Raw genomic sequence first — 13,233 nt, 5'->3', positions numbered from 1 at the left:
ATCTGACTTCCACAGCAGAGATCCCTGAGGAAGATGAACACTCAGCAACAAACAATCCCCGTGTCGCAGACTCCTCCTCTGCCGTTGCTACGGGCAAAAGCAGCTTTCCACAGTGSGCAGCAGAGGAATCACCCGGCAGGACATGATTTGCAAGCCAGCCTAAGAGAGGAGACAGGTTCAGTCACAGGCAAGCCCAGAGGTCAGAGCACAGGTGGGAAATAGCCTGAGGAGATCCCACGTGGGAAATAAATGCAAATCCAGAGAAGGGCATCCTGAAGCAGGGTTATCCAGGGAGGCTAGGGAAGAAGTGGGCAGCMGTCCTGCTAGCAGTGGGACTCAGGGAGGATGTGGGTGAGGCTATCAGCAAAATGGGAGAGCTGCTTATAACAAATTCAGGAAGTATTCAAAACCATCTCAGATTCCCTCAGCCAGGCAGCAGTGGGCTCAGCTCCGACCTTGCCTCCTCCATCACTTGAGGGCTGGCAGATGAGTGCTGCCACCACATAAGCGAGCGCTACGACACAAGGTTGCCTCCAGTGAGCTGCATGGACCAATCTCCTCCCGCTTCCTTCCCATACAAGCTGAGAGGTAATCATCACAACAGCATCTAAACCACCCCTCTGGGCCTTCAGAGCCACCCAGGTGGCAGCAGGCTCCCTGGAAGGGGCCACTGCGATAGCTCAGGAGCTGCTTGGGCCACCGGCTCCCATGGTGGACAGGTCCCCGCCTTGCTTGTGCAAGGTCTCCTTGGGTCCACTCCTGTCCTGGGCTGGAGGCAGGTCATGGCCCTGCTGTCCCTCTGACCCTCTCTGCTGTTTCTGAACATGCTTCTCGAATGATAAAAAGCAAGATCCAGAGGGCAACTTTCCAAAGGGTCACAACAGAATATGTTAGCTGTTTGAGCCTTGGCTACAGAGGCCAAGAAGCACAGTCAGACATGCCACTGCATCTCCCATGGGCTACCCACACGAACCTGTCTCAGGTGGGAGCTGGAGGTCCCTCTGGGTACATGACTCCGATGCAGAGGCAGTGCCCAGCTCTGGGTAACCTCCTCCTGGTGCATCTCCAAGGGTTTTACAAATGAAGTGATCTCAGTATCCCATTTTACAGGCAGAAAAACTGAGGCAAGAGTTGTGCCAGGCCCAAGGTCCAGCACAGTTCTAGCCAGTAGATCACACCATTAATCCCGCACACAGCCTCAAAGCATAGGGTACTTCCCTGCCTTGGGGTAAATGGACTCACCACATGGCTGGTCCCAGCCTGCCCAGTGGCTAAAGTTTGCCTGCATTTGCCATTTTTAACCATATTATACCCACTGCCCTGAGGATCTAATCAATGGGGACAGGCTTCCCTGTGCCACAGAGCTCCCTGGAGGCCATCCCAGGACATCAAAACTGAGCGAGCCATGTAGGACACGGCTGATCCAGAGTAAATACAAGGTRCACAAGAAGAGGGCAGCATGACAAGCGGGAAAACACCACTGTCCCTATTGCACAGAGCGACCTGCTCTCTCTGCAGCTGCCCACCTAGCGCATTTTGTACAGATTTCCATCCTCTTCTATCAGCAAGGAGGGGTACTTCTCTCCCCCCCMAAAAAAATGATCCCCTCAGCCTGCCAGCCCACAGTGCTGCTAGCAGCCTGGTGACATGAACCCYGGTGCTGTTCAGGGATGGCTGCAGGCTGCGACTCAGCCTGCCGAATTAGCCCAAGCTGCATTTGCCCTGACTGCTAACCTTGACCTCAGAAAAGTTTTGCATCTCAGCAAAGACTTTCTCATCCCTGCTCTGCTCACTGCCTGCCAGCTAGCAACGCATCTTTACTTCCTTATCTTCCTTCCCCTTTCTTTCCTCAGGCTGGGTGTTGACTTTTTGCATTACTTGGGTCTCCCCACCTTCTCCTCCCATTTGACTGGCTCTGACGCATCTTCCTAGGAGCCCTCCCGGAGCAGCCCTGGTGGCTGCCTGCCACCACCAGCCCTCACAAGGGCCATGCTGTCTGCAGCCCCGCAGATCTCCCCTGGGACACTGGCATATCCCAGGCTGTACAGTGCATCTCCCCTCTCTGACGATCAGTTCGGGGACTTTTGGGGGCTCAGCTAACAGAGCAGCACCACTTGGACTTGCAGTGTCACCTCTTGGCTCACAGCTGCATTTGCCCCCAGCATCCCAGCCTCCATAACCAAATAAAAGGCAGCTGTTAAAAGGTGGTTAGTCATATACTCTCAGCACAGTCTCTGTCACAGACTCACCACTTCCCTCCACCCAACATGCACACACACAACACCCTTTCATACCCCCATCGCACCAAAGGAGCCTCGCAGTGATCACACAGCCTTTCCCCAGCATTGGGAGCACCTGAGCACCTTTCCTGGCCCCCACACCCTGCTCATCATGGATGGCAGCTCCCACTGCTGAAGCCAGGAAATGGCACCTATTCCAGGTGTTACCTGTCCTTCTAGCTGCTTTTTGAGGAGCTAAGGGTGATGCTGAGAGAGCTCCTGTGCAAATGGGAGTTTATAGGATTGGAAGGGCTGCCCTTACAATGGTGCCAGGGTATTTTGCTGCAAACATTTGTTATGGCCTGGTCTCTGCATCTCTACCCAGCTGTGTCCCTCCTGCAACCCCAAGACACCCACAGGCACCCTCCTTGGCCACTATTCAGGAAAAACAGGGGATGCTCCCCAGCAGCACAGCTCCTGGCTGTGGGAGAAGCCACTGCTGTCCTCACTTATCCAGAATAATCCCACTTTTTGACACCTTTGTTAATGAAACTGGAAGAATGGTGGTTCCCCTGTGGACACAGCACAGCTGCTTGTTTAATCAGGAATTTGCCTAGCCAACTGAATGCTATATTTTTAGTGGAGCCAGGAGAGTTTCCCCTAGGCATTTTTATAATTTATTTTTAATGTTTATAGCTAATTTCTGCTTAAGTAAGCCTGTGACTTTCTACAGTAATTTCACCATAACTAATCACAAGTGAACATAACCAAAGTAACAATTGCTTATTAGGCCCTCTAGAACCTTAATCTTCTCTGACAGTCAGCACCAGCTGCCCATAACCGGGGCTCCACCATGCCTCTTCTTAGCACAGCCATCATCACCTGTCTTTTGCTTGAATGCAGGAGAAGAGGAGCCTGCCGAGTGCCTCCACCTTCAGAAGTATGTGGAGGTGAGACATCTCCCATTCCACAGCATCCGCAGGCAGAGGGAGAGGACATGGCAAGGACAAATGGCCAGGGCTAGCAATACAAGTGGTCTGCATGGAGGATTACAGATGCTGGGGGATGCCTGTTGTCTAACACCCTCTTTGAGTCTAACAGCAACACTTGTTGCTGATCAGAGACCAAGGACCAGAGGGGACGTACAGGTACATGCTCACTTGCTTCCTCTTTTCCTCCCTGGGTAGCTGAGCCAGTTACAGTAAGATGTGTGCTGTGACAGCAAACATCTATGATTCACAAGTGACAGCAATGCAAAGAACAAGGGTGATCTGTGGGGACTGACAAGAGCATGTTGCTCATCAAATGATGCAGCTCTGGACAGAGCAGATGGGAAAAGAGGGAGACCAAGTCACTAGGTGACTTCTCTGAAGTAATTACTTTCTGAACCCTTCTTTGTGCTTCCCCACATATGCTCCCCTTATCTGTGCTATGCAGGTCCTCATAGTGTAGACTGTTAACCACATTAACTCCAAATACCCTGCTCTGGGAGATATGTTCATTTGCACTGGCCTGTAGGACAGATTTTTTGGGGATCTCTGCTTCACAGGATTAAACATCCCACATGTAAGATGTTAATTTTACCGTGTTTTCTCCATTTACGCACCATTCCCTGCCTTCTCCCCGTGCATTCACCTTTCTTGTCATCTCAACTTGCAATATTATTAACATTGCAAGATTCTCAACAGCCTCAGAAAAACTGTCTCATATCTCTTGTGGCAAGCAGAGGGCATCCATTCAAAAACTCTAGGAACGTCAGAGTTTGGGCTGCTGCCCAGTGGAGCAGATGTACCCTGGTCCATAGAGCCATAGGTCCATCCCCAAGGTCTAAAGTCTCTGCTTCTGCTAGCAATGTGGGCATCTTCCCTATGAAAGGCAAAGACAGCGTCACCAGTGTCTCTTTGGCTGGTCAGAGGGCTGAGACTCTTCCTCAGGCACCACTGACACAAATGCTGCAGYGTGGGAAAAACAGCACGATTTTCATGAACAGATGGATGGAAAGGTTGGATATTCTTTCCAAGCACTAACAACCCAGGACAGAATCTCAGCAACTTTTTAAATTCTATGTAAACTTGTCATTTGAACCCCCCCCCCAAAAAAAAAAAAACTACAAAGAAAAAATAATCTCCATCTTCTTCAAATTAATGGATTCACTTCTCACGTTAAGTAGCAGATTTTGAATTCTGAAGGTAGGATATTTCTAAGAACTGCATGTCTCCTAGCTAAAGTGATGTCAGAGCCTCCCCAGACGGAAAAGGTATGAGTAATGGTAAATTCCATAGACTGCAAAAAGAGCAGTATTACTGATGTTTAATGCAATGAAAATTCCTTACTGTAAATTGGTGAATGCTACTGCTGTGATCTAACCATGGGGTCTTAAAAAAATGCTATGAAAAAATGTCATGTCTAGAAGTTTCAGATTCATTCTGAATTTAGCACTTCAATATGCTCAATGAATAACACAGAATATATTTGACTCATATTTCAAGCCAGGCATCAGAGGTCCCAATACTTTGTCCTAAACTTCTATTACAAATAAGACACAGTTCTTTAGGAATGTCTTACAAAACCTTTGGTTTTCTTGCTTATCTGACCTGCCTGTCTCATCCAAACTTTACAGCAATTAGGACATTTAGGAACACAGGCTTGGGAGTTTTCCTGTCTCATATATAACCAGATCAATAAACCATGTGCCCAACTGACTGGACACAAGACTGTTCTGAAGTAAAGCAAGGCACAACTCCCATTTTGCCTAAATGCAGCCCAGCAGACTTTCTACACCACCCATATTTTGCAGGTAACTGTGGACAATTACTATTTTCTATTAGGTTTTAAATACCTTCCCAATGGGAAAAACTTCCTATAGATATTACTGGAAAATGAAAGTATGGTTTTGTTTAAGATTAGAATTCCATGGATAAAAATATGTGCTACTGGAGCTTCTGATACGATGCACACAAAAAGCCAACAGACAAACTTCTGTTAAACTCCATTTGTGAAAAGTAAGAGCTGACACCACACCGGAGCAAAGGGGCTTCACTAACCTTTCTTGAACCCTTTCCTACAGCAACCCAGACCACCTACCAATCAGACTTAGATCTAAGTTCCTATGGATCCCAGCCCTGGCTACCCAGCAAGGCAGGAAGTGAGACGCTCAGCAATTCTCTGTGCCAAGATACAGGGGGGCAGGTGGATGGCGGGCAGCCCAGGCCACCCTCACAGCTCACAAGTGCCCTGTGTCCCTCGGCTGTCCAGCTGCAAATCCAAGAGAGGACCTCGCCTTGCACCTTGCTGCTGGGATCCCAGTGGTAGGTGAAGTCCTGGGGCCACCTTGTGGCTAATTGCATGGATTGTTTTAATTTCTGCTTTAATTTCCCTGTACTGGATGCTCCCAGCAGTCCCAGAAGACTGGGCCATACACCAGCACCCACCAGGGGCCATGTGTACTCTGAAAAGCCAAGTGCCTTGGTTCACTCAGTCAGCTCTTCCTAGACTTCAGCTTTCTCAAGTTTACCTGAGAGTTATCCAGCTTCCCGGGGTTACATGTCCTCTAGCTGCTCTCCTCAGATACTGAGGTTACACCACTGAAAACATCAGCTCTTTGATTATTTTTACCCAGACAGCCTGGAAATAAGGGGCCCTGTTTGTGGCTGTATGAGCTGACATGACATGCAGATCCCATTTCAACTGTGCAGCCCTCCTTCCATATACAGGAAAACCAAAATAACTGTCTCTAAAGCACCTGGAAGCCACTCAGTGCAAAAATGACATAGACCTGTGGAGATGAGGGAGAGTTTCCCATCATCCTCCACTTGCATGAAGAAAATGCAAACCCACACACTTCTCTCAGACCCCAGAATAGCCCAGTGATTCATTAGCCACATGACTGTTTCTGCTGGGAGCTGGCAATGGCTTCAACAGAAGGTGGCATTACACTCTCCACCTAAGCATTCCAGGCCTACTGCTTACAGGGTGCCTCCTAATCAGTGTACTCTATTTTCCTTTCCACCCTAACCAAGCCTCCTTTTCTTTGGCCACCTTCCCATACCTCTCTGCCAGTGCAAAAGAGCCCAGCACAGCTCCACTAATGCACATCCCTCCTGACATGCCATGAGCAAGGGATGCAAGGGAGACAAAGCTGAGACAGAGAGGTTCTAGAGGGGAAAAAACAAGGATTTAATGGAATGAATGGAGAAGCTCCCAAAGTCCACATAGGAGCAACACCTCTGAGACTCTCTGACACCCTCCACTCCAGGATCAGTCCTTCCTTTCCGCTCACCAAAAGGCAAGGGACACTCAGGAACACCAGTGCTTGATCTGCTTCTTTAGAGTGCTCTCCAAGGAGAGGATTAAGGTGCATTGCTAACTCCACAGCCCGTGAAGGCCATTTCCATGGCAGCCTTTTCCTCAGCTCTTCAAGTCTTCCAAGGAAGGGAGCTCAGCTCAGAAATCCCTCTCTCCTTGGTGAGTGAAGAATCCTCGCATTATCCAACAGGTGGTAAAGGCTGTATAAAAATCATCCTGGGGTGGGGGAGGGAGAGTCACACTGGTCCTAGCAGTGAGATTCGAGCTCTGTCAGCATTAGGAGGCCAGCTCTGGTGGAGGGAAGGGGCTGTCCCATGCCCGGCCTGGAAGGCAAGTCCTCAAGTGGGCAGGTGAGTTGGTGGAGCCTCTGGAAGACAAAGGCAGTCACTGAACATCGCCTCACAAGCACGAAAACGATCTGGGCCCTCCCCTTCTAGTCACTGGTATCAGTCAGCCAGACAGGCAGGGCTGCAAGTCCTGTCCCTAAATGCCAGGGTATCCTGAAATAGAGGCAGCCATCACTTCAGTGTCTGAGAATAAACAGATCTTTGAAACAATTACTACAATCCCAAGATGAGCACTGAGCACGTGAGAGATCTGAGACACAGTGGGAAAGCTTGTTCACCCATTTATTACTGGCCACAGATAGAAAGCAATCCAAGTGAAGGTCAGTGCCAAAGTACCTCTAGGTCATCCTCTCCTTCAGGACACACTTCAAAGGGAGAGCCTGTGCACACAGGTTTGGCTTAAGCTGGGCCAACAAGTGTGCAAGGGGCGCTTGCCCTGTGGCACGCAGCAYGGCCCTTGCATGATCCTGTAGCCAGACCTGTCTCTCCCTGGCTGCAGGGATCAAGGCCCCATTGCTGTCACAATACATGCCCAAGTACTTGCAGGAGGCAGAGAATGGGTGAGACCCAGCGGATCAGGGCCTTCTGCAAAACCTCCTCTTCCCCTCCAGTAAGCCACGGCAGGGACAGGATGCACGTCTAGAGCAAGGTCTACTTTGCTGGGTGACTGCTCTCCCAAGGCAAATCCACAGCAGCCAGTGCATAGGTTGCAGCAGCTCTGGGTGCAGGGCAGGAACCAGGCCACTGATGCTGCAACACAAACTCTAGACTCCCAGTGATTCCCTCCACCCCATCCTTTTGGCTCAGCAGGGATGGGGGGCTCAGTGCCAGGGCCCTGCCTATAACACTCACGGGATCTGGAGCTTCCTTGGAGCAAGTCCCCAAGTGTCAGTCAAGGGCAGCCTCCAAACTGAGTTGGAGTACTGGAGATCGTCTTTAACCTCACCATTCAAGGAGCTGACTCCTGATGGTACATGCAAAGAGGCAGAAGCAATAACCAAGTGGCACCAAGAGGCAACAGCCAGTTCTGAGTAGCCCTCCAGCCAGAACTCAATAAAACCAACAGTTTGTTACAGCAATGGATTCTCAATTAATTGAATCAATTAATTCTAGTCTCCCTATTACTTAACCTGCAACACACAAACAACTGCCCTTCAGGGCTGGACTTCAACACAGCAGCACACTCATGTCCTCATTCCAGAGCACCAGCCTCACCTCTTTGAGGGAGCCTTTGATGGTGGAGAGTTTGTAGATGATCCAAAGCGGGATGCACACCATGGAGGAGAGGGCCAGCAGCCACCCCAGGGTGTCTCCCCACCACGGGTACACGTACTTCTTGTTGTAGGTCAGTGGGGTGTATTTGATCAGAGAAAACAGGAAGGTTGCCTGGCAGGGTGGAAGAAGTCAAGGGAAAAAGACCAAGAGAATAAGCACCATTAGCCAGAACAGGTCCTTCCTGGCAACCCCACACCTCCACATAGAGTTTCACTGTATTGAAGAGCTCCCTGGGACAGCAACACAGGAGACACTAGTCAAGCCAGTTTTGCTGCTATGGCCCCCATGCTCAGCACTGGGCATGGCAGCAAGGAGCTTGCCCAAGCAGCAGACACCACTGTCACCACTGAGCCAGGCCCTGCTCCCCATTGTTTTGCCCCATGCCAGGGCCCAAAGGCCACAGACACATGCAGAGCAATAGGCTCCCAAAGTGCAGACCATATAAGCCTCTCTACATACAGACACATCTCTGTATGTATGTATGTATGTATGTATGTGTGCTTAGAGGCACCCAGCTCTACCCATCTCCCTATCCCCACAGAAGTCCAGCTCCATACCCCCTCTTCTTGCAGGCTCTCACCATGCAAACTGCAGGTGTGATGAAAAGCCAGCAGTATTTGATGACTGGCCATGGCCGGTACCCAATCATGTCTTCAATGTTATCATAGAAACGCTCGGCACCTGCAGAAGAGGGGAAGTATGCCTCATTACTACCAAGCAAAAAGGGCAGCAGAGTCTGTGTGTCCTGGGGAGGATGGTGAGCAGGGGTCCTATTTGACCACTGGTCAGGAACTCCCCAAAAGACCTGGCAGTAACCTCAGGACACCTGGCAGCCCTGTTGGGGACCTCACTGGGAATGTGGCCAGCTTCAGTCTGCATCCTGAAATAACATCCACTCACCCTAGAATAGCACAGTAGGTCACCATGGCCGCCCCCTCAGCTGGTGTCACTGAAGCCAGGACCTGAGCCCAAGTGTTATCCATCCCTTGTGAATGGCAAGGCTGGGAGAGGGCTCTCAAAAATGTCAGAGGGTCTCAGGGCCCTCTGCGTGTAGGCTGAGAAACCACTTCCCAGCCAGCTCAGCCCCGAGTAAGGAGGGGGCTCAAAAGCAGGGACACGTAGGAATATGCTGAGGATATCTGCCAAGTAGATCCCCCAGGGTATTGCTGTGAGGGAGCCCCCACCAGCTGAGTCCATGGGCACCAAAACAAGGGTTCAGCAGGCTGCCTTGCACTGCGAAGCAACTGCCAAGAGGAGCTATGGATGAGCACTTTGAGGCTGAACCAAGCAAGAACATGAGGCACCAGAGCTGGGGACCCCGCTGCACCAGTTCRTACTCACCATAGATCCAGGCGATGCAGAGGGTCTCGAAGATGGCCACAAAGAGCAGGCACATGCCACTGGCAGCATAGTAATCAAAGAGCTGGAAGACATACATCCCCCCCTGGGAAGGGCCAAGTGGGGAGCAAGGCAAGGTGGGGAGGAAGAGAAGCGAAAGGAATCAGGGACAGGCAAAGAGCTCCAGCCAGAGCAGGAATCAAACTCAAAATTTTTCCCCAAGCTAGAGGCACCTTCCCCCTCTCTGGGAAACAGAAACAGCAAAAGCCACATCCCTTGTGCTCACAGCCTGATGGAGACAAGCAGCAGCCCTAGAAACCTCCCTGCTCTCAGGGGTCTCTACAGCTCTTCATTCCAGTGCAGGACAAGAGAGGGGAAGTCACCATCAGAGATCTTGGGGCTATTTCAGGACAGGACAAAAAAAAGCAAGTCTTGTAGTGGGAAGTGAGGGTGGAAACTTCCTTAAAGAGACACAGTGCACCTGATTAAATTCAGCCTTCTAATTTGCACAGGGAAATAGATGTGCATGCAATTTTGCAAGCACCTATTCCTGTGCGCTCCCAGGCTAGTAGTGGATGTTTCACTGCCCAATACTGCAAGCCAGTCTACAAAAGAGGTCCATGRTTAAGTCCAGGCACAAAGCTGTAGATGCAACACCAAAGGCCGCTTTTTCAATATCAGGCCCAAATGGACCCAGAAGATGGAAACAGGAAAAAGCATCATGGCACCATCAACCCCTCCCACTCCTAGAAGGAGTCAAAGATTTTAAACTAGAACAGTTAACTCCAGGCAATTAATCACAATTCACAAAGAGGGGACTATATAGGAAATCAGTGTAATGGACACTCAGACCCATCAACTTTCCTGATACCTGGCTTTCATGCAGCTCCATCCAGTAGGAAAGAGAAGGACAAAGGTGCTCCCCCAACGATGCAACAGGCTACAGCTGTAAAGCTTTGGCTGGCTTTAAAGATAAATCTGAACCACAACATCACCTGCCTGGAGCTCTAATTACCATTCTAGGCAGGAGAGGTGTCAGAGATGTGTTAGCACATATAAATAGCACAGGGGGTCAGGACTGGAAGGGAAAAATTCAAATGCCATCTGGAAAGGAAATGATTTGTGCTGGCACAGCTCACAGCTACACAGTATCCACTTTTCCAAAATACTCCTTGGACTCTTTAATGCCATGTGGTGGCCAGACGCTTGTGTCCAAACCTTATCCAGCAGCAAAGAGCCACCAGCATCATGCAGCAATACTGGGGCAATGCTGAACAGGGAGAGAGGACTGCCACCTCCTGGGCTGCCCAGGTCCACTGCTCACAGCCTCCCTGGCTCTCTCCCACCAGGCACCATGCAAGCCAGCTGGCTCACCAACTAGCCCAGACCCCCAGCACCCTCAGCCCATCCACCCACTGTCCCCTCCCCTCCCCCCCACCAGCRGGGTATTCAGACCCACTGAGTGCCCCACAGGTGCTTGGAGGAGGACACAGGGCCAGACTCCTCATTCTCCTCCCAGCCCAAAATACCTCCGTGAGCATCACCAGTCCAACTAGATAGGAAAGGACGGACACCAGCAAGATGAGGGTTTCCCGGCGGTTCTTCTTGCGGAAGATGGTGGGGTACATGTCGACAAGAGCTGTGACGAGGCTCTCCACGCACACAAACTGCAAAGAGCAGAGTTCCCACCTCTGTCAGCCCATTCCGCTGGGCTAATGCCCCAGCCTTCAGTCCAGCCTTTCACTCTCAGGGCAGGCTCCCCTCAGCCAGGAGGAACCATCAAAACTGATCTCAGCCATAACCGCTGCTGCTGTTCTCAGGACATGTCCAGGCCACATCCAAAGAGCGTGGCTGGACCTGCRCGCTGCCATGTAGAGACTAGCTTAAGGCCTGGAAGCATCACTGCTGCCTGACTGAGCACAGTGCGCYGCCTGGGGCTAACTACCTGTGTGGAGACTAGTCCTCATAATTGGCTCAGTGCAAGGCCACGTTGAGGTAGTTACACTGCTTCCAGGACCTCAGTTATTGTCTCTGCACATCACTGCCCTTTGTAGAAAGACCTGTGCCCAGCCTAGAAGTCACCTCACCCCTTACCAAGTGCTCCAAGCCTCGTGCCTCCCCCTCCAGCCTCTGGCTGTCAGCCCTCTGTAGCTGCCTGGGCACTGTGCTGTGCTCTCAGCAGAGAAAGCTGCCACCAAGGACTTGGCTCCCCAGACTCCCCCATGCCTTCTCCATCAGCCAGGCAGAATCCATTTGCATCCAGCTTGAAGGGATGATGCTTTTTGTCCTGCRGGAAAACCCCCTATGCCTTTACCTGGCTGTCCAGTCCCAGCAAAACAACCATCAGGAAGAAGAAGCAGGCCCAGAGCGGGGAGAAGGGCAACATGACGACAGCCCGAGGGTAGGCGATGAATGCCAGGCCAGGTCCTGAGAGGAGAAGGGCATTTAAAGCAGGCAGCGGACAGCAGATCTGGAAGCTCCTGGATGCTTTGCATCCCACCCCAGTGATGGGGAAGCATCGCTGCCAGCACCAGCACAGCAGGGCTGGCATGCAGCGCGAGACCTGTGTGCCCAGAGCCACGTGGGGCAGCTCCCTGGTGCAAGGCACAGCCCACACAGCCTTTGGCTCCAGTTACATCCAGCCACTGTCCAGGAGGCCCAGGCTCCTTGACCAGGGTCAAGGGGCTGGAAGAAGCACAGCAGGGCCAGCTGGGAGGAAGGGAAAGGAAGCACAGCAAGCAATGGCTGCACGGCTGCTGTGAGGGCTGGGAGCAGGAGCAAGCCTCCGAGTCCCAGGGAGCACAAAGCAAGCCAGGACACAAGTCTTTCAGGCCCGTCACCCTGCCAGCCAAGAGAGAAGCAAGTGCTATACTTGTATACATCTCATAGCTGGCACTCGTTTCTCTCTGCTTCTCAGAGGCAAGGAGCGGAGCTGCCCATGGAAAGGAGTCTGCAGCTGCAACGCCCATCACCTCAGGGTAGATTACCCCGAGGGCGCATCGCAGGGTGCCCTGCGGACATGCCCGTTCCCCCGTGGCCCTCACTCACCTGACTCAGCCACCTCAGCGATGGGCACGCCCTGCTCCCCCGCCATGAAGCCCAGGATGGAGAAGATAGCAAAGCCAGCCACAAAGCTGGTGCCGCTGTTGAGGAAGCAGAGAGCCACGCAATCCCTGGGGAAGAGAAGGTGCAACATCACCTGAGGGGACCAGAAGACAAGGTGCAACCCCAAGCCAGACAGCCGTGCCGGCTGCACCCTGCTCTGCCACCCCAGCACTGTGCCTTCAGCGGGCCTTGCTCCTGGCCGCCCCACAGGAGTGGCAAAGCTCCCCCTGTCCTGAGCATCTGCTCGGCACTGGGTGTTGCAGAAGGATGGGCCCAAAGTGGGCAAGCAGGAGCCCCCCAGGGAAAGCCTCTGCAAACAACAGTGTAAGGTGCTTTTTTTTTTTTTTTTTTGTATTGAAGCTGCTGCTTGTGAGATAGACCAGCTACCCATCTAAATGTTTGATCTTTTTTCCCTCTTTCTCTTTTTCCTGGTTCCTCTGATATYCTGTGGCAGAGAGTACCAGAGATTATTTTTGGCCAAGAGGTGTTTTTTTCCTTAAAAGATTTTTCAAATGTTATAAATTTTTGGCTCCCAGCACTACTAGACGTCTCCTGGTTCTCACACTATGAGAAAAAAATTAACGGAGACATCCGATTTATTTTCTCTGATCTATCCATTTTTGTCTCTGTTTCACCTCATTCTT

The 13,233-nt window shown here is 51.4% G+C and overlaps 2 protein-coding genes across 5 annotated transcripts in view; both read right to left on the bottom strand.

Moving 5' to 3' along the window:
* Window positions 1-6,586, bottom strand: part of SLC6A12 (solute carrier family 6 member 12) — a 49,592-nt gene extending 43,006 nt beyond the window's left edge. The window contains exon 1 of the mRNA XM_026070335.1: window positions 6,499-6,586. The gene's annotated coding sequence lies outside the window, so the exon portion shown is untranslated. The remainder of the gene's footprint in view (window positions 1-6,498) is intronic.
* Window positions 6,379-13,233, bottom strand: part of LOC112968310 (sodium- and chloride-dependent GABA transporter 2) — a 51,205-nt gene continuing 44,350 nt past the window's right edge. For all 4 annotated transcript variants that reach the window (XM_026070430.1, XM_026070433.1, XM_026070432.1 and 1 more), the window contains 7 exons: window positions 12,533-12,657; window positions 11,799-11,911; window positions 11,014-11,151; window positions 9,488-9,590; window positions 8,727-8,827; window positions 8,087-8,257; window positions 6,379-6,891 (listed from right to left, as the gene is read on the bottom strand). In XM_026070430.1, the coding sequence (XP_025926215.1) occupies window positions 6,772-6,891; window positions 8,087-8,257; window positions 8,727-8,827; window positions 9,488-9,590; window positions 11,014-11,151; window positions 11,799-11,911; window positions 12,533-12,657 (871 nt within the window). In that variant the 3' untranslated portion in view covers window positions 6,379-6,771. The remainder of the gene's footprint in view (window positions 6,892-8,086; window positions 8,258-8,726; window positions 8,828-9,487; window positions 9,591-11,013; window positions 11,152-11,798; window positions 11,912-12,532; window positions 12,658-13,233) is intronic.

The sequence above is a fragment of the Apteryx rowi genome, unplaced genomic scaffold (assembly GCF_003343035.1).
Source record: "Apteryx rowi isolate R43461 unplaced genomic scaffold, aptRow1 scaffold_31, whole genome shotgun sequence".
Classification (NCBI taxonomy): domain Eukaryota; kingdom Metazoa; phylum Chordata; class Aves; order Apterygiformes; family Apterygidae; genus Apteryx; species Apteryx rowi.
This window is presented reverse-complemented; position numbering and strand designations above follow the sequence as displayed.